This window comes from Salvelinus alpinus, chromosome 7 (assembly GCF_045679555.1).
Source record: "Salvelinus alpinus chromosome 7, SLU_Salpinus.1, whole genome shotgun sequence".
In the NCBI taxonomy this organism is placed as follows: domain Eukaryota; kingdom Metazoa; phylum Chordata; class Actinopteri; order Salmoniformes; family Salmonidae; genus Salvelinus; species Salvelinus alpinus.
In genome coordinates, this window is record NC_092092.1 from 20,432,759 (window position 1) to 20,451,829 (window position 19,071).

The 19,071-nt window shown below is 46.2% G+C and overlaps 1 protein-coding gene across 1 annotated transcript in view; it reads left to right on the plus strand.

Moving 5' to 3' along the window:
* Window positions 1-19,071, plus strand: part of golga4 (golgin A4) — a 66,240-nt gene that overhangs the window by 20,054 nt on the left and 27,115 nt on the right. Inside the window, exons 7-16 of the mRNA XM_071409363.1 lie at window positions 67-123; window positions 1,592-1,690; window positions 1,965-2,094; window positions 5,695-5,885; window positions 9,946-10,029; window positions 12,034-12,181; window positions 12,271-12,449; window positions 12,920-13,018; window positions 13,256-13,411; window positions 13,614-17,623. Of these exons, the coding sequence (XP_071265464.1) occupies window positions 67-123; window positions 1,592-1,690; window positions 1,965-2,094; window positions 5,695-5,885; window positions 9,946-10,029; window positions 12,034-12,181; window positions 12,271-12,449; window positions 12,920-13,018; window positions 13,256-13,411; window positions 13,614-17,623 (5,153 nt within the window). The remainder of the gene's footprint in view (window positions 1-66; window positions 124-1,591; window positions 1,691-1,964; window positions 2,095-5,694; window positions 5,886-9,945; window positions 10,030-12,033; window positions 12,182-12,270; window positions 12,450-12,919; window positions 13,019-13,255; window positions 13,412-13,613; window positions 17,624-19,071) is intronic.

A 19,071-nucleotide genomic window follows, 5' to 3' on the forward strand; every position in this document is an offset into this window, starting at 1 on the left:
GATGGAGGAATGCTTTTATCCACACTCGCTGAATGCTGATGAAGTCTTTTCTGCTTTTCCCCTCAGGCCATACTCAGTCAGAGTCAAGACAAAGCTCTCCGTAGGATAGGGGAGTTGAGAGAGGTACGAGAGTGTGACCATGAACACCATCTGTTTCTGTTAAATACCAGTATATGTCTGTACTATTTTTGTCTTACTATCCCTTACTATGTACTGTCTATGGGGTCTTATTTTACTCTGTTATGACCCGTTACTCTCTCTGAACTCAAAAGCTTTTAGGATGCAGGCAACCACTGTCACAGCATTAGAGGTGGAAGTCCTGAAATCTTTCTGTCCTGACCCAAAAAACAGGAGCTGAGCCAAAGGAAGGAAGTCAAGAGCAGTAGGTTAGCTAAGCCAAGGACAGAGCAGTAGGTTAGCTAAGCCAAGGACGGAGCAGTAGGTTAGCTAAGCCAAGGACGGAGCAGTAGGTTAGCTAAGCCAAGGACGGAGCAGTAGGTTAGCTAAGCCAAGGACGGAGCAGTAGGTTAGCTAAGCCAAGGACGGAGCAGTAGGTTAGCTAAGCCAAGGACGGAGCAGTAGGTTAGCTAAGCCAAGGACGGAGCAGTAGGTTAGCTAAGCCAAGGACGGAGCAGTAGGTTAGCTAAGCCAAGGACGGAGCAGTAGGTTAGCTAAGCCAAGGACGGAGCAGTAGGTTAGCTAAGCCAAGGACGGAGCAGTAGGTTAGCTAAGCCAAGGACGGAGCAGTAGGTTAGCTAAGCCAAGGACGGAGCAGTAGGTTAGCTAAGCCAAGGACGGAGCAGTAGGTTAGCTAAGCCAAGGACGGAGCAGTAGGTTAGCTAAGCCAAGGACGGAGCAGTAGGTTAGCTAAGCCAAGGACGGAGCAGTAGGTTAGCTAAGCCAAGGACGGAGCAGTAGGTTAGCTAAGCCAAGGACGGAGCAGTAGGTTAGCTAAGCCAAGGACGGAGCAGTAGGTTAGCTAAGCCAAGGACGGAGCAGTAGGTTAGCTAAGCCAAGGACGGAGCAGTAGGTTAGCTAAGACAAGGAAAGTGAGGACGGAACAATAGCTAAGCCAAGGAAAGAGAGGAAGGAGCAGTTGATTAGCTAAGACAAGGAAAGTGAGGCAGGAGCTCAGCTAACTCAATGAAAGAGAGGAATGAGCAGTAGGTTAGCTAAAACAAGCGGTAGGGAGTGGAGAAAACAGCATATTTTCATTATCAGAACACGATAAGGCATTGCAGGTGACTTGTTTGAACTTGTGTGATGTAATTCACTGAGACTCTCACCTGTGTTTGTAGGAAAGAAAACTTTCCCTGGTTGAAATGGTGCAGTGTGCCCTGCATGTAGGAAGTATTGGAACACTTCTCTGGCTCATGATTGTGATAATAAGGCGATCAGTGGGAGCAAGGCAATTCACAGAACTACTAATCTGGGTCTCATAGTGAGTAGTTATTAGGGAAGTAGGGTGTTATTGTAAATCAGTCATTCTGAGTGGTACGACTGCAGTGTAGGTGATCGCAAACACACTATATTCCTCACCAAGAGCTGTGTGTATTAAGGCAATGTGTTATATGACAATGTTTCTCCCCAGGAGTTGCACATGGACCAGCAGGCTAAGAAGCACCTTCAGGAGGAGTTTGATGCTGCCCTGGAGGAGAAGGACCAGATGATTACTGTGCTTCAGACCCAGGTGTTTATATACAATATAGTGCAGTTTTCACGTTTTGTTACATTTTTGTTCAATGTAAAATGCATCACGTTGGCATTTGCCCCCACTGATCTGTACAACAACATACTCAAAGTATAAGAACAATGATAACATTTCTACAACTGATTTAATATAAAATGTGTTTCAATGAGTGTATGCTGAACACTGTCAGTATAATCTTGACTGTAGAATAATATCTGGTCTTCAGCCTGTGTTGCTCTGTGTTTTGACTGTGTGATCCCTCCTCCTCTGCCAGGTTGCCCTGATGAAGAAACATCTGAAGGGGATTCCTGGTGGAGCTCTGGCTCCTGAGGTTGAACATCCTCTCCAGGCTGAAGATGCTCCAGACTCCGCCTCTGCCCCACTGAGCCCCTTCAAAGACGCAGGTACTATTTTTTTTTTCATTTTTTTTTTCACCTTTATTTAACCAGGTAGGCTAGTTGAGAACAAGTTCTCATTTGCAACTGCGACCTGGCCAAGATAAAGCATAGCAGTGTGAACAGACAACACAGAGTTACACATGGAGTAAACAATAAACAAGTCAATAACATGGTAGAAAAAAAGAGAATCTATATACAATGTGTGCAAAAGGCATGAGGTAGGCAATAAATCGAATAATTACAATTTAGCAGATTAACACTGGAGTGATAAATCATCAGATGATCATGTGCAAGAAGAGATACTGGTGTGCAAAAGAGCAGAAAAGTAAATAAATAAAAGCAGTATGGGGGGTGAGGTAGGTAAATTGGGTGGGTAGTTTACAGATGGACTATGTACAGCTGCAGCGATCGGTTAGCTGCTCGGATAGCAGATTTTTAAAGTTGTTGAGGGAGATAAAAGTCTCCAACTTCAGAGATTTTTGCAATTCGTTCCAGTCGCAGGCAGCAGAGAACTGGAAGGAAAGGCGTCCAAATGAGGTTTTGGCTTTAGGGATGATCAGTGAGATACACCTGCTGGAGCGCGTGCTGCGGGTGGGTGTAGCCATCGTGACCAGTGAACTGAGATAAGGCGGCACTTTACCTAGCATAGCCTTGTAGATGACCTGGAGCCAGTGGGTCTGACGACGAATATGTAGCGAGGGCCAGCCGACTAGGGCATACAGGTCGCAGTGGTGGGTCGTATAAGGTGCTTTAGTAACAAAACGAATGGCACTGTGATAAACTGCATCCAGTTTGCTGAGTAGAGTATTGGAAGCTATTTTGTAGATGACATCGCCGAAGTCGAGGATCGGTAGGATAGTCAGTTTTACTAGGGTAAGTTTGGCGGCGTGAGTGAAGGAGGCTTTGTTGCGGAATAGAAAGCCGATTCTTGATTTGATTTTGGATTGGAGATGTTTGATATGAGTCTGGAAGGAGAGTTTGCAGTCTAGCCAGACACCTAGGTACTTATAGATGTCCACATATTCTAGGTCGGAACCGTCCAGGGTGGTGATGCTAGTCAGGCGTGCGGGTGCAGGCAGCGAACGGTTGAAAAGCATGCATTTGGTTTTACTAGCGTTTAAGAGCAGTTGGAGGCCACGGAAGGAGTGTTGTATGGCATTGAAGCTCGTTTGGAGGTTAGATAGCACAGTGTCCAAGGAAGGGCCGGAAGTATATAGAATGGTGTCGTCTGCGTAGAGGTGGATCAGGGAATCGCCCGCAGCAAGAGCAACATCATTGATGTATACAGAGAAAAGAGTCGGCCCGAGAATTGAACCCTGTGGTACCCCCATAGAGACTGCCAGAGGACCGGACAACATGCCCTCCGATTTGACACACTGAACTCTGTCTGCAAAGTAGTTGGTGAACCAGGCAAGGCAGTCATTAGAAAAACCGAGGCTACTGAGTCTGCCGATAAGAATATGGTGATTGACAGAGTCGAAAGCCTTGGCCAGGTCGATGAAGACGGCTGCACAGTAATGTCTTTTATCGATGGCGGTTATGATATCGTTTAGTACCTTGAGCGTGGCTGAGGTGCACCCGTGACCGGCTCGGAAACCGGATTGCACAGCGGAGAAGGTACGGTGGGATTCGAGATGGTCAGTGATCTGTTTGTTGACTTGGCTTTCGAAGACCTTAGATAGGCAGGGCAGGATGGATATAGGTCTGTAACAGTTTGGGTCCAGGGTGTCTCCCCCTTTGAAGAGGGGGATGACCGGGGCAGCTTTCCAATCCTTGGGGATCTCAGATGATACGAAGGAGAGGTTGAACAGGCTGGTAATAGGGGGTGCGACAATGGCGGCGGACAGTTTCAGAAATAGGGGGTCCAGATTGTCAAGCCCAGCTGATTTGTATGGGTCCAGGTTTTCCAGCTCTTTCAGAACATCTGCTATCTGGATATGGGTAAAGGAGAAGCTGGGGAGGCTTGGGCGAGTAGCAGCGGGGGGGGCGGGGCTGTTGGCCAAGGTTGGAGTCGCCAGGAGGAAGGCATGGCCAGCCATTGAGAAATGTTTGTTGAAGTTTTCGATTATCACGGACTTATCAGTGGTGACCGTGTTACCTAGCCTCAGTGCAGTGGGCAGCTGGGAGGAGGTGCTCTTGTTTTCCATGGACTTTACAGTATCCCAGAACTTTTTGGAGTTAGAGCTACAGGATGCAAATTTCTGCTTGAAAAAGCTGGCCTTTGCTTTCCTGACTGACTGCGTGTATTGGTTCCTGACTTCCCTGAACAGTTGCATATTGCGGGGGCTCTTCGATGCTATTGCAGTTCGCCACAGGATGTTTTTGTGCTGGTCGAGGGCAGTCAGGTCTGGAGTGAACCAAGGGCTATATCTGTTCTTGGTTCTGCATTTTTTGAACGGAGCATGCTTGTCTAATATGGTGAGGAACTAACTTTTAAAGAATGACCAGGCATCCTCAACTGACGGGATGAGGTCAATATCCTTCCAGGGTACCCGGGCCAGGTCGATTAGACTATACAGTACAGACACTATGCTGACTCACACCCCTGATAGATGATGATGTGTAGATGGACAGTAGCAGACCTGGGTTCAAATAGTATTGTCTGGTGCAATGTAACCAATTGAATAGTGCCTAAGGTGCAAACCCTCTACAGCTCTGGCACTCTAGGCAGGCTAAACCAAACACATAGTGTTTGGATTTCAAATACTATTTTCACCCAGGTCTGAGTAATGTAGTGTTGAAATGTTTAGAGCCATTTGTCTTTTATCACATTTATTGAGTATATTTAAAGGGATTAATCACCCAAATTACGAAATTACACATTGGTTTCCTTACCCTGTAAGCAGTCTATAGACAAGGTATGACGGCAATCCATGCTTTGATTTAGTTTCCCTGGCACTGTTTAAACATTCAAATGGTTTAGCGTTTGTGGCACAAATCCCATTCAAGTCATGGGACCGATTATTAGCATTTTACACACGTTTTATTTATTAGCATTTTACACACGTTTTATTTATTTTATTTAACCATTATTTAACTTCATTTAAAATCATCAGAAAGTATCTCAAATCGTTGTAAAGCTCAACAAAGTGACTTATAGATGTTTTGAACATGAATTGTGAAAAATGCAAATATTGGTCCCATGATTTAAATGGGATTTGTGCCACAAATGCTGAAACATTAGCATGTGGAAACAGTGCCAGGGACACTAATCCAAAGCATGGATAGCTGTCATACCTTGTCCATAGACTGCTCACAGGGTAAGGAAACCAATGTGTAATGTATGTGAACTATCCCTTTAACACATAAAACCACAACATCAATCCTCTTATTCAGAGGGGTTGGGTTAAATGCGGAAGACACATTTCAGTTGAATGCATTGAATTGTACAACTGACTAGTTATCCCCCTTTCCTTAACGCCTCAGTACTCCCCTTTTTCTGACTGAGCCGCGTTACCTCATCTAAACTGCAGAAGGCAGCGCTGACCCAGTGAAAACCATGGATAGGATTAGAACATATATACAGTATGTATATCTATGTAATAGAACATGTATCTCTCCATGGGAATCCCTTTCTCACTAAGCTGTGTTACCTCTTCCAAACAGCAGAGGGCATCACTGACCCATCTAAAAGCATGGAGGTGCTGCAGAAGAGGGTGACGCGCCAGGAGAATCTGCTCCAGAAGTGTAAGGAGCTGCTGAAGACACACAAGGAGCGCAGTGCCCAGCTGACCAGTGAGAACGACACTCTGCGGGAGCAGCTGCAGGAGAGACTGCAGGAGCTGGAGAAAACCAAGGTGTGTTAACCAATGTCATTGGAGGCTGGTGGAGGGAGAAATGGAGATGATGTATTGTGATAGTATTCCATGGCTGGAATGGAGTAAATGGAACGGTATGAAACACGTAATCATAAATTATCAATATTGCATTCCGGCCGTTACAATTAGCCATTGTGTTTAGAAACCGTCACATGGCTCTTCTAATCAACTTTTCTGGAAAGATAGCTTACCCTTCACCCTGGAATACACATTTTAGAAGACCATTTTCCACATATGGCCACCTGTACTTAGTACACTGTAGTTTTGAAAGGAGTTCATTATATGGGGCTGAAGAGTGAGTGTCTGAACCACAGAATTGAACACTATGGTGTGAACAGTAACATATTTCACAACACTGTTTTATAAATCATCCAATGGAGTCTTGATGGTTTAGTGATCATGTGCCTGGTCTGTGGCTTCACTATCTATTTCTATGACACACACACACACACACACACACACACACTACTGCTCGGAAAGGGTGAGGCCCTCATAACGAGACAGAGCTCCAAAGTACACAATGTATGGAAAAGGGTGCCATATGTAGGGAATAGGGTGCTATTTACGACTCATCCCAGGGGCTGACCAAGGTCATGTCATTTAGCTAACTTTGTGACATTTATTCAGTTTAATACCACAACATTGTTCTTTGGTGGAATAATAAGTACATAGTTTAGTTTGGCTGTGGTGTCTGTCGTTTTCACTAGCGGCCGTGAGTGATGCTGGGCGTCAGAACAGGCCTGTGATAACAGACAATAGCTCTGCATCTAAGTGTGATGGGCAGAGGTGTGTGTGTGTGTGTGTGTGTGTGTGTGTGTGTGTGTGTGTGTGTGTGTGTGTGTGTGTGTGTGTGTGTGTGTGTGTGTGTGTGAGAGAACCTGGCCAGTGTCTGAGAACAGGGCTGTTCCTGTGACAGAAAGAGCCAGAGGTTAACAGGCGCTCAGCTCTCCTAACTAGCGTGGAGGGGCTTGCTCATCCACACACACACACACCCCCCCCACACCCTGTAAAACAGACAGCAGCTGTCTGTCTCTCAGGCCACCATTTCACCTTTGGGATCTGGTATTTATATGGCGTTGTGGTCTGTTTGGTATTTGCGTTAAATTATTATTTACTTTATTGTATGTTCTCACACAGTAGTTTCATAGTGACGTGCTAGCTACACTACAGACCACTGCTGCTAACCCAACCTAACGTGGTCTGTGTGTTGGTTTAGTTGGCCTCGTATGCGGCCTCTGTTGACAACCGCCTTGTGGCTGTGGTGGCCTGGCCTCATGGATGGTGTAGGGAGACTCTCTGCCTGCCATGCAGAAACATTTTGCAACCTGTCTTGGTACTTCCTTGTTTTACTTAACTTTTTTCTAACCAGGAAAGTAGCCTGTTCTGAGAGCTGTTTGTGCTGTATTCATTGTTATTTGAAACGACCATAGGAGTTGGCTATACAACACAAACTCATATGGGACCAGGCTACAAGCAAAGAGCCTGGAGGTTCATGCGAGGGCAACCTGTACAATAATCTGAGCACCATCCTGATGATTTTAAACAATATGTTGTAACGAATTATGCATCCATTTGTCTGAAATCTGGTGTTTGTACCCCTGCTTAAAGGTTATGAGGGGTAGTTGGTTGTCGAATTTCAGTTCAGTGTTATTAAGTACAGCGGCGCTCCTGTTCCTTTACTACAGCGGGGCTCCTGTTCCTTTACTACAGCTGCGCTCCTGTTCCTTTACTACAGCGGCGCCCCAGTTCCTTTACTACAGCGGCGCCCCAGTTCCTTTACTACAGCGGCGCTCCTGTTCCTTTACTACAGCGGCGCTCCTGTTCCTTTACTACAGCGGCGCTCCTGTTCCTTTACTACAGCGGTGCTCCTGTTCCTTTACTACAGCGGCGCTCCTGTTCCTTTACTACAGCGGCGCTCCTGTTCCTTTACTACAGCGGCGCTCCTGTTCCTTTACTACAGCGGCGCTCCTGTTCCTTTACTACAGCGGCGCTCCTGTTCCTTTACTACAGCGGCGCTCCTGTTCCTTTACTACAGCGGCGCCCCTGTTCCTTTACTACAGCGGGGCTCCTGTTCCTTTACTACAGCGGGGCTCCTGTTCCTTTACTACAGCGGTGCTCCTGTTCCTTTACTACAGCGGTGCTCCTGTTCCTTTACTACAGCGGTGCTCCTGTTCCTTTACTACAGCGGCGCTCCTGTTCCTTTACTACAGCGGCGCTCCTGTTCCTTTACTACAGCGGCGCTCCTGTTCCTTTACTACAGCGGCGCTCCTGTTCCTTTACTACAGCGGCGCTCCTGTTCCTTTACTACAGCGGCGCTCCTGTTCCTTTACTACAGCGGCGCTCCTGTTCCTTTACTACAGCGGCGCTCCTGTTCCTTTACTACAGCGGCGCTCCAGTTCCTTTACTACAGCGGGGCTCCTGTTCCTTTACTACAGCGGCGCTCCTGTTCCTTTACTACAGCGGCGCTCCTGTTCCTTTACTACAGCGGCGCTCCTGTTCCTTTACTACAGCGGCGCCCCTGTTCCTTTACTACAGCGGGGCTCCTGTTCCTTTACTACAGCGGGGCTCCTGTTCCTTTACTACAGCGGGGCTCCTGTTCCTTTACTACAGCGGTGCTCCTGTTCCTTTACTACAGCGGCGCCCCTGTTCCTTTACTACAGCGGCGCTCCTGTTCCTTTACTACAGCGGGGCTCCTGTTCCTTTACTACAGCGGCGCTCCTGTTCCTTTACTACAGCGGCGCTCCTGTTCCTTTACTACAGCGGCGCTCCTGTTCCTTTACTACAGCGGCGCCCCTGTTCCTTTACTACAGCGGGGCTCCTGTTCCTTTACTACAGCGGGGCTCCTGTTCCTTTACTACAGCGGGGCTCCTGTTCCTTTACTACAGCGGTGCTCCTGTTCCTTTACTACAGCGGTGCTCCTGTTCCTTTACTACAGCGGCGCTCCTGTTCCTTTACTACAGCGGCGCTCCTGTTCCTTTACTACAGCGGCGCTCCTGTTCCTTTACTACAGCGGCGCTCCTGTTCCTTTACTACAGCGGGGCTCCTGTTCCTTTACTACAGCGGCGCTCCTGTTCCTTTACTACAGCGGGGCTCCTGTTCCTTTACTACAGCGGCGCTCCTGTTCCTTTACTACAGCGGCGCCCCTGTTCCTTTACTACAGCGGTGCTCCTGTTCCTTTACTACAGCGGTGCTCCTGTTCCTTTACTACAGCGGTGTTCCTGTTCCTTTACTACAGCGGCGCTCCTGTTCCTTTACTACAGCGGCGCTCCTGTTCCTTTACTACAGCGGGGATCCTGTTCCTTTACTACAGCGGCGCTTCTGTTCCTTTACTACAGCGGGGCTCCTGTTCCTTTACTACAGCGGTGCTCCTGTTCCTTTACTACAGCGGGGCTCCTGTTCCTTTACTACAGTGTCGCTCCTGTTCCTTTACTACAGCGGTGCTCCTGTTCCTTTACTACAGCGGCGCTCCTGTTCCTTTACTACAGCGGCGCTCCTGTTCCTTTACTACAGCGGTGCTCCTGTTCCTTTACTACAGCGGTGCTCCTGTTCCTTTACTACAGCGGCGCTCCTGTTCCTTTACTACAGCGGCGCTCCTGTTCCTTTACTACAGCGGCGCTCCTGTTCCTTTACTACAGCGGGGCTCCTGTTCCTTTACTACAGCGGGGCTCCTGTTCCTTTACTACAGCGGTGCTCCTGTTCCTTTATTACTACAGCGGTGCTCCTGTTCCTTTATTACTACAGCGGTGCTCCTGTTCCTTTACTACAGCGGTGCTCCTGTTCCTTTACTACAGCGGTGCTCCTGTTCCTTTACTACAGCGGCGCTCCTGTTCCTTTTGATGACTTGCAGATTAATCCATCTTTTACTTTCAAAGATGGTCCATTATTTCCCAACCCAAAGAGCACCTTCAACCTTCAATATATATATTATCTGATCTCTCCTTCAATCTGTCTGTTCTCCGTGCCTTCACTGTTGCTTTGATACCTTGCACATGAACCCATTTTTATATATTTCCTTCCGTTTGTCTTGTCTGCACTACAGGAGCTGCACACCACAGAGAAGACCAAGCTCATCACCCAGCTGCGTGATGCTAAGAACCTTATTGAACAGCTGGAGCAGGACAAGGTGAGTGAAGAGGGCTTATAAATGCTAGCCATGAGATTCTGGACCTTGCTAAGCCAGCTAACGAACTTAAAAACTGTTTGAATAAAACAACACCACCATAGGTACGTCGGAAATAAGCTGAAACGTCAGTTAACTTTCCTTTTTAAGGTTGGTCATATATCTTGATTGAAGCTCCCTTTTAAGCTTCTGAGTCAGTGGAGGCTGGTGGCACTTCAAATCAGGCTCATCGTAATGGCTAGAATGGAATCCTAAGACAACACATGGATACCCGGTGTTTGAAGTGTTGTATACCTTTCCTTTCATTCCATTCCAGACATTACAATTACCCCATTCATCGATTGCTCCCTCCTTCCACCAGCCTCCACCATTCTGGTCCTAACGTTGAGTGCCCCTTAAATGTCCTTCGCACTCCTGCTTAGTGTGAATCTGTGAAATATAGACATGTTTGTGCTATGCCCCTGAGTGCAGAGATGACAGAAACACTCTATCCACGATTGTTGCGCTTGACCATTATCCTCTGGCTCTGCAGGAGAGGTGTGTGTGTGTGTGTGTGTGTGTGTGTGTGTGTGTGTGTGTGTGTGTGTGTGTGTGTGTGTGTGTGTGTGTGTGTGTGTGTGTGTGTGTGTGTGTGTGTGTGTGTGTGTGTGTGTGACTTGTGAGGTCACACTGATGAATATGGGTTAGTGTTAGAGGCACAGCATAATGGTTAGAAACAATTTAGGGGCCTTGAGTTTGATTAAGACATGCTACGTAGGAGACAATCATAACAGTGCAAATATTGTTTTTTTTATTGAGGACCTATTTGGAAATACACTCATATATATATATATATATATATATATATATATACTGAAGAGCTCAGTGACATTCATTGTGGCACTGTCATAGGATGCCACCTTTCCAACAAGTCAGTTTGTCAAATTTCTGCCCTGCTAGAGCTTCCCCGGTCAACGGTAAGTGCTGTTAATGTAAAGTGGGAACGTCTAGGAGCAACAACAAGTGGTAGGCCACAGAAGCTCACAGAAGGGGATCACCGAGTGCTGAAGTGCGTGGCACGTAGAAATTGTCTGTCCTCGGTTGCAACACTCACTACCGAGTTCCAAACTGCCTCTGGAAGCAACGTCAGCACAAGAACTGTTCGCCGGGAGCTTCGTGAAATGGGTTTCCATGGCCGTGCAGCCTCACACAAGCCTAAGATCACCATTCGCAATGCCAAGCGTCGGCTTTAGTGATGTATAGCTCGCCGCCATTGGACTCTGGAGCTGTGGAAACACGTTCTCTGGAGTGATGAATCACGCTTCACCATTTGCTAGTCATACGGACGAATCTGGGTTCGGCAGATGCTGGGAGAACGCTACCTGCCCCAATGCATAGTGCCAGCTGTAACGTTTGGTGGAGGAGGAATAATGGTCTGGGGCTGTTTTTCATGGTTTGGGCTAGGTCCCTTAGTTCCAGTGAAGGGAAATCTTAATGCTACAGCATACAGTACAATGACATTCTAGATGATTCTGTGCTTCCAACTTTGTGGCAACAGTTTGGGGAATGCCCTTTCCAGTTTCAGCATGACAATGCTCACGTGACCAACGCAAGGTCCATACAGAAATTGTTTGTTGAGATCAGTGTGGAAGAACTTAACTGGCCTGCACAGAGCCCTGACCTCAACCCCATCGAACACCTTTGGGATGAATTGGAACGCCGACTGCGAGCCAGACCTAATCACCCAATATCAGTGCTCTTGTGGCTGAATGGAAGCAAATCCCATCAGCAATGTTCCAACATCTAGTGGAAAGCCTTCCAAAAAGAGTGGAGGCTGTTATAGCAGCAAAGGGGGGACCAACTCCAAGTCATTTGGAATGAGGTGTTCGACTTTTGGACATGTAGTGTAAGTGTGTTCATTAATGTGCTATCCTCCGGGATCACATACACGTATTGTTGATATACATCATGTATTATTTTATTCTGAAAGTAAAATTAAATTCAATCCAATCATGGCTGTACCTTCAGGGCATGGTCATTGCAGAGACAAAGCGTCAGATGCATGAGACTCTGGAGATGAAGGAGGAGGAGATCGCCCAGCTCCGCTCCAGAAGCAAGATGGCCGCCGCCCAGAGAGAGGAACTGCAGGAGCAGAAAGAGAAGTCTGAGAAAGCAGGTCAGTGGATCTCCTCTTCCTCTTTAGCAATGTGTAAGTTGTACATGTACCGTATCTAACCAACGATGTGTGTTTGCACCTTCCCCCAGGGTTTGAGGAGCTAGAGAAGGCTCTGGCCATGGCCCAGAGGGTTGAGGAGGCACGGAGGCTGCTGCAACTCCAGCTGGAGGAACAGGTGAAGGAGGTAGAGCGGGCCGGGGAAGAGGAGAGGAGGAGCCTGCAGCAGGAGCTCACCAGGGTCAAGCAGGAGGTGGTCACCATCATGAAGGTGAGGGACATCTACTGTACATAAAAATACTAATGAAATACTCACTCAGTACTTATGCAGTAGTACACAATCACTACTCACCCAGTACCAAGAGCAGGGTTGGCGTCAATTCCATTTCAATCCCTGTAAATTTACTAAGGGGCCGATTTACGACCAGAGTTAAAAGCGCACGTAAATTAAACATAATTCCCTTTTTATGCACTTTTCTCTCTGTGTGTATTCTGGACTTGAAATCAAGCATGAGAATAGCATGCTATTCACCCGCTATTCATTCAGGTGGAGATCTAAGATATAAAGGTGTGGCGGAGGTGTGTCTACAGATACGCTGTATTCTGACCTTAATTCCCTGAATAACTACATATATAGTCAACAGCATGCTCTTACCAACTGAGCCACGATGGACTACCTGTATTTACCCATCCATTGCAATCATTTGAAGGTGTAATATTGTGTTGCTATTTGTGTTGTAGAAATCCTCAGAGGAGAAGATGGCAGAGATGGAGAAGCTACATAGTGAAGCACTGGCCAGTAAAGAACAGGAGCTCAGCGCTCGAGTCAACCAGGCCGTGGTAAGTTAATATATTTTAATACTGTATTTTGTCCTCTCTACACATATACTGCAAAACAAACTCGGCTATAGTTTTGACCAAAGTGTTTGAGCTGCATGTTTACGTATATTATGTGAATATTTCTCCGGCACTGTCTTGCTGTTTCTATTGCTGTTTTATTGTGAGAGTGCTGAGTAAAATATCCAATGTATTTGTTACATATGGCAGATTTAAACTTGAATTGTGTGTTTGGTGTAGGAGCGGTGTCAAGAGGAGCTGGCCCAGGCTGCCAAGGAGTTGGAGCAGCAGTCTGCCCTTGCCCTGGAAGATGCAGAGCTGCAGAAGGCTGCCATAGAGACCGAGGCAGAGACCAATGCTAAGGAAATACGTCTGGAGCTGGAGACCACCAGAACTGTAAGTCCTCGGGTAGTTAATACATAAAGACTAATGCATTATTGATATTTGGAATTAGAATATTTTGGCGTTTAGCTACTCTATTCAAATATGCTGCACATTGTTGATTCTACAGCAAATAATATACTCTAATGTATCTAGAAGCTTTACATTGTTGGTTAATTCTATGGCAAACATACAATAAATACACATCTCATTACAGAGAATTCTGGAACTGGAGAGCTCTCTGGAAAGGTACTCCCAACCTGGGTCAGTTCCGTCATCAGATGATCTCTCCACTCAGATGGAGGAGCTGAGGAGAAAACATGAGGAGGAGGTGACTGCACTAGAGGAGAAGTACCGTGAGGAGCTGGAGAAGCACAAGGTAGAGCTGCACCAGGAGGCCTTAGCCCAACACAACGCTGCCATGGAGGAGTTCAGGGCAACACACAGAACTGAAGTGGAGACCATCTTGAAGGAGAAAGAGGTCCAGTTGCAGTCCCATGTAGAGGACATGAACCAGAAGACGATGGAGAAGCTGGATGTAAAACAAACTGAGTTGGAAGCCCTTTCCTCTGAGCTCCAGGAGGTGTTGAGGAGCAAGCAAGTTCTCGAGGAGAGACTGGATGCAGTTGAAAACACTGGTGGGTCATCCAGGCAGGAGCTGGAGCAGAGACTACAGGAGGTGCTGACCAAGCACAGTGTGGATATTGAGGAGATCAAACTGCAGCATGAGCAGTCCCTGGGAGGAATGGAAAAGATGCTAAAAGAAGAACTCAACAAGTTGACGCTGGTGCTGAAGGAAAAAGAGAAGGAGCTTGAGGCTCACCTTGTCTGTGAGAAAAGGCTGAAAGAAGAATCAGAGACGGTTCTTCAAGACCGGAATGCCAAGGTTAAAGAATTTGAGGAGCTTAGGAAGAGTTTAAAGCAGGCCCAATCAGAAAAGAAGGGCCTTGAGAAATCTAACGCCCAACTCCGTAAAATCAGAGATGAACTCTCACAGTGCAAGAGTCAGTTGATAGATTTAGAGCAAAAACTGGTGACAACTCGAAGTGACTGCCAGCAGAAAGAGGAATCTCTTCAACAAAAGGTACAGGAGCTTGAAGAGCTAGAGAAGCAGTTGCAACAGGCTAAGAAGGAGCTCTCTGAACAGGATACATCTTACACTGATGAACTGAACACTAAGCAAGAGGAAGAAAAGCAACTAAAGAAACAGCTAGATGACCAGAAGGCTGCTCATGAGAAGGTAGAAAACATTAAGACAGACATGGAGGCCAAGTTGAAATCACAGGAAGCGAAGATGGAGAAATTTAAAATAAAGAACAAAGAGATGCAGGAGAAATTCAAGAAGAAGCTTCAGGAACTTGAGGAATCTTCAAAAAAGGAGCTGGCAAAGAAGGAGTCAGAGCTATTGCAGAAGGAACAGCAAGGTAAAGAGAAAATCATGGAGTCTCAGACAAGTTCAGAAGGCCTGAACAGTGCTATGTCCCAGCTTGAGGCCAACCACAAGGAAGAACTAGAGAAGAAGTGTGAAGTCCATAAGCAAGAGAAGGAAAATCTTGAGCATCATTGGCAGGGAAAGCTGGGACAACAGGAAGAGGAAATGCAGGAGAAACACACACAAATACTACAGGAGAAGGTACAGGAATTGGAGGAGGTCACCCAGCAGCTTGGAAAGACCAAAGACGAAAATGAGCAAGTTGTGCAGGAAGTGAAGAACTTGAAGGAGGAGTTGGTGATGAGACAGACCACTGTGCAGAAACTGCAAGCCGAGCTTAAGGAAGCGGCAGTCAAGATGGAGAGTTTATCTCAATCTGAGGCAATGTTCAAAGAGCAAGTAGAGGTGATTGAGAGGAATCTAAACACGGCTCTGAATGAGAGGAACTCCTTCCAGGATCAGGTGAGCAAGACTGAGGAGAAGGCAAGAGAGACGATCAAGGCTCTGTCTGAGAGGTTTGTAGACACCGAGACGCAGCTTCAAGCTCTTGAGGCTTCTAAGGGTGAAGAAGGGGAGGCCGTTCAGAGGAGACTTGAACAGCATTCTCTTCAACTGGAAGTCAAGGAAAAAGAACTGCAGAAGCAGTTCACTGGGATTAGCAACGAACTGATGCGTTACTGCAGGGAAATTGAGGCCAGCATCGAAGGTGGTACGAAGGAACTCTCTGAACGAGTCGAGAGCAGAGTGAGAGAGTTGAAAGAGAGGGTTCTGGGTAATCAGAAGAAGGTAGCACATCTTAAAAACGTTATCCTTACCAAGGTTGACAGGATACGCACTTTGGAGGAGCAACTCCATCAGAGGACAGAGGAGAATAAGAACCTATGCAGTTCACTAGAGCAAATGACTGTTCAGCTAAATGTACACAAAGATGATATCAAAGCCTTAACTGCTGAGAGGGAGTCTCTGCAGAGGGATGCTAAGAATCACTCCCAAGCTCTCTCAGAAAAAGTAATTTGCATCGAACAGCTCAGTGAGGAAAACCGAACCATCTCAGAGAATGTCAAAACAAATGTTGTGCGTATCAGCAACTTGGAGAGTATCGTAAATGACTTGAAGACCCAGTTATCAGGTAGCCATATGAGGAAGGATGAAGCCATATCACTGCTTGATCAGCAGCACAAGGAGGAGAGACAGAGGCTTGTTTGCCAAATGGAGGAGATCATTGACAGACTAGAGAAAGAGAAGAAATCTGCAGTGGAGCAAGCCGACACCCTCAGGAACAAACTCACTGAGTTCAAGACGAAAGCAGAGTCCAAGTTCTCTCAGAACCACAATACTGTCAAGTCTCTGCAGACCAGACTTGAGGATATGGAGGAACAGATCTCTGAGAAGAATGAGGCCTTACAGAGGCTGACGGCCAGCATTGACAATCAGTCCGTCAGCAAGTCGGAGATGGACCAAGCCTTGAGTGAAAAGGAGCAGAAAGTCAGTGCCCTTTCTTTGGAAGTGGAGAGCTGCAACAGCCGGCTCAGTGAGCTGGAGGAGCAGTTATTCCTCAGGACGAAAGAGAGTGAGCAGCTAACTGCTGACCTGAAGCAGCAGCACATTATCAGGGAGAGTGAGAAACGAGAGCTCACAGAGCATCTACAACAGACCCAGGAGCAGTTCAGAACCCAGAATGGGAATCTACTCCAGGCTACAGAGGAGAAACTGCAGTCCCTGGAGAGAGAGAACCAAACTTTGAAACAAGAGCTGGAGTGGCAAAGGGAAGCCTTTGAGATGACGAAGGCTGAGATTCTCAAGAGCAAAGAGGAGAGTCTGAAGGCGGCTGAAGAGAGGTTGTCAAAAGACAATGCTGGGAAAGTGACCGAGCTGAAGAAGAAAGCTGAGCAGAAAATCAGCCAGATTCGGAAACAGTTGACCTCACAACTTGAGGAGAAGGAAAAGACAATCAAAGACCTTCAGACACAGTTGGAAGAGGCCAAGATCGATGAAGCGAGAAAGAAGCAGCAGGTGGAAACCCTGGAGGAGAAAGAAAATTCCCTTGAGGAAGCCATGGCCAAGATGACGGAAGAGCAGGAGAAACGCATTGAGCAAGTGCGTAGTGATGAAAGACTGGAAAAAGAGAGCTCTTTACAGAGTTTGAAGGACATTTATGAGGAAAAGCTATCATTACTTCAGAAAGACATTTCAAACCAGGAGGAAGCCCTAGCCAAGCTGAAGGAAGAACAAGAAAAACATATTGAGCAAGTGCAGAACGGTGAGAGACTTGAGAAAGAGAGCTTATTGGAGAGTTTGAAGAACATGTACGAGGAAAAGCTATTGTCACTTCAGAGAGATGTTTCGAACCAGGAAGAGACCAAAGCAAATGAGACCCTCTCAAGGCTTGAGGAGATTAAGATGAAGCTTAAGGAAGTAGAGGTGGACAAAGTAAACTTTCTGGCTGAAATAAGCTGCCTGAAGGATGATCTGCTTGAGAAGACTGCACTGATCGAACAGCAAAAGACAGAATTGGCTAGCTTAGAAAAACAGGGTACGAATGCAGTGGAGGTCGTGGAGCATTGCACTGCAGAGCAAACCAAGAGTCTCACAGCAGGCAAAGAGATGGAGAACCACTCTCTGACGCAGGAATATGGGGATGCTGAATCTCTGTCATCCCTGCAGAATAAGCTGGCAGAGGCGGCGCAGGAGAAGCAGAATCTACAGAAAGACTTGCGTTCCCTGAGGAGGGAGCACGAGCAGGATCTGGAGTACCTGAAGAAAGAGTTGGCCCAAGAGAACGAGAAGAAGCTCAAGTAAGTTTGACCTAATGGCTAGTGCAGTCAATCAATCAATCAAACAAACACAAATTAATTATAAAGCTCTTTTTACATCAGCAGTCACAAGTGTTTTACAGTAAAAAGTGCATTAACCTCTCAGTGAAATTGCAGGGCGCCAAATTCAAACAACAGAAATCTCATAATTAAAATTTCTCAAACATACAAGTATTATACACCATTTTAAAGACAAACTTCTTGTTAATCCAGCCACAGTGTCCGATTTCAAAAAGGCTTTACGGCGAAAGCACACCATGCGATTATGTTAGGTCAGCGCCTAGCCACAGAAAACCATACAGCTATTTTCCAAAGAAGGAGAGGTGTCACAAAAGTCAGAAATAGCGTTCAAATTAATCACTAACCTTTGATCTTCACCGGATGGCACTCTCAGGACTCCATGTTAGACAATAAATGTGTGTTTTGTTCGATAAAGTTCATCTTTATGTCCAAAAACCTCATTTGAAATTGGCGCTTTATGTTCAGAAATGCATTGTCTCAAACAAACATCAGGTGAAATTGCTCATCATAAACATTGATGAAAGATACAAGTGTTATACATACGATTAAAGATAAACTTCTTGTTAATCCAGCCGCTGTGTCAGATTTCAAAAAGGCTTTACGGCAAAAGCACACCATGCGATTATGTTAGGTCAGCGCCTAGCCACAGAAAACCATACAGCCATTTTCCAACCAAGGAGAGGTGTCACAAAAGTTAGAAATAGCATTAAAATGAATCACTTACCTTTGATGATCTTCATCTGATGGCACTCCCAGGTCTCCATGTTAGACAATAAATGTTAGTTTTGTTCGATAAAGTTAATCTTTATGTCCAAATACCTCCTTTTTGTTTGCGCGTTTAGTCCAGTAATCCAAATGCACAAAGCTCGGGCACAAAGTCCAGACGAAAAGTCAAAAAAGTTCCATTAAAGTTCATAGAAACATGTCAAACGATGTATATAATCAATCTTTAGGATGTTTTTATCATAAATCTTCAATAATATTCCAACCTAACAATTCCGTTGTCATTAGAAAGGAAAGGGAACGGAGCTCGCGCTCACGGCCATGCGCGAGACTAAACTAAAGGCTTTCAGCCTGACCACTTGTTGAAACAGCTCTTATTCTCTCCCCTTTCACAATAGAAGCCTGAAACAACTTCTATAGATTGTTGACATCTACTGGAAGCCTTAGGAAGTGCAATCTGACCCCATAGACACAGGATATTGGATAGGCAATCACTAAAAAACTACAAACCTCAGATTTCCCACTTCCTAGTTGGATTTTTCTCAGGTCTTTGCCTGCCATATGAGTTCTGTTACACTCACAGACATTATTTTAACAGTTTTGGAAACTTTAGTAGATTTGGATGGAAAACACTCTAATTATATGCATATTCTAGCTTCTGGGCCTGAGTAACAGGCAGTTTACTC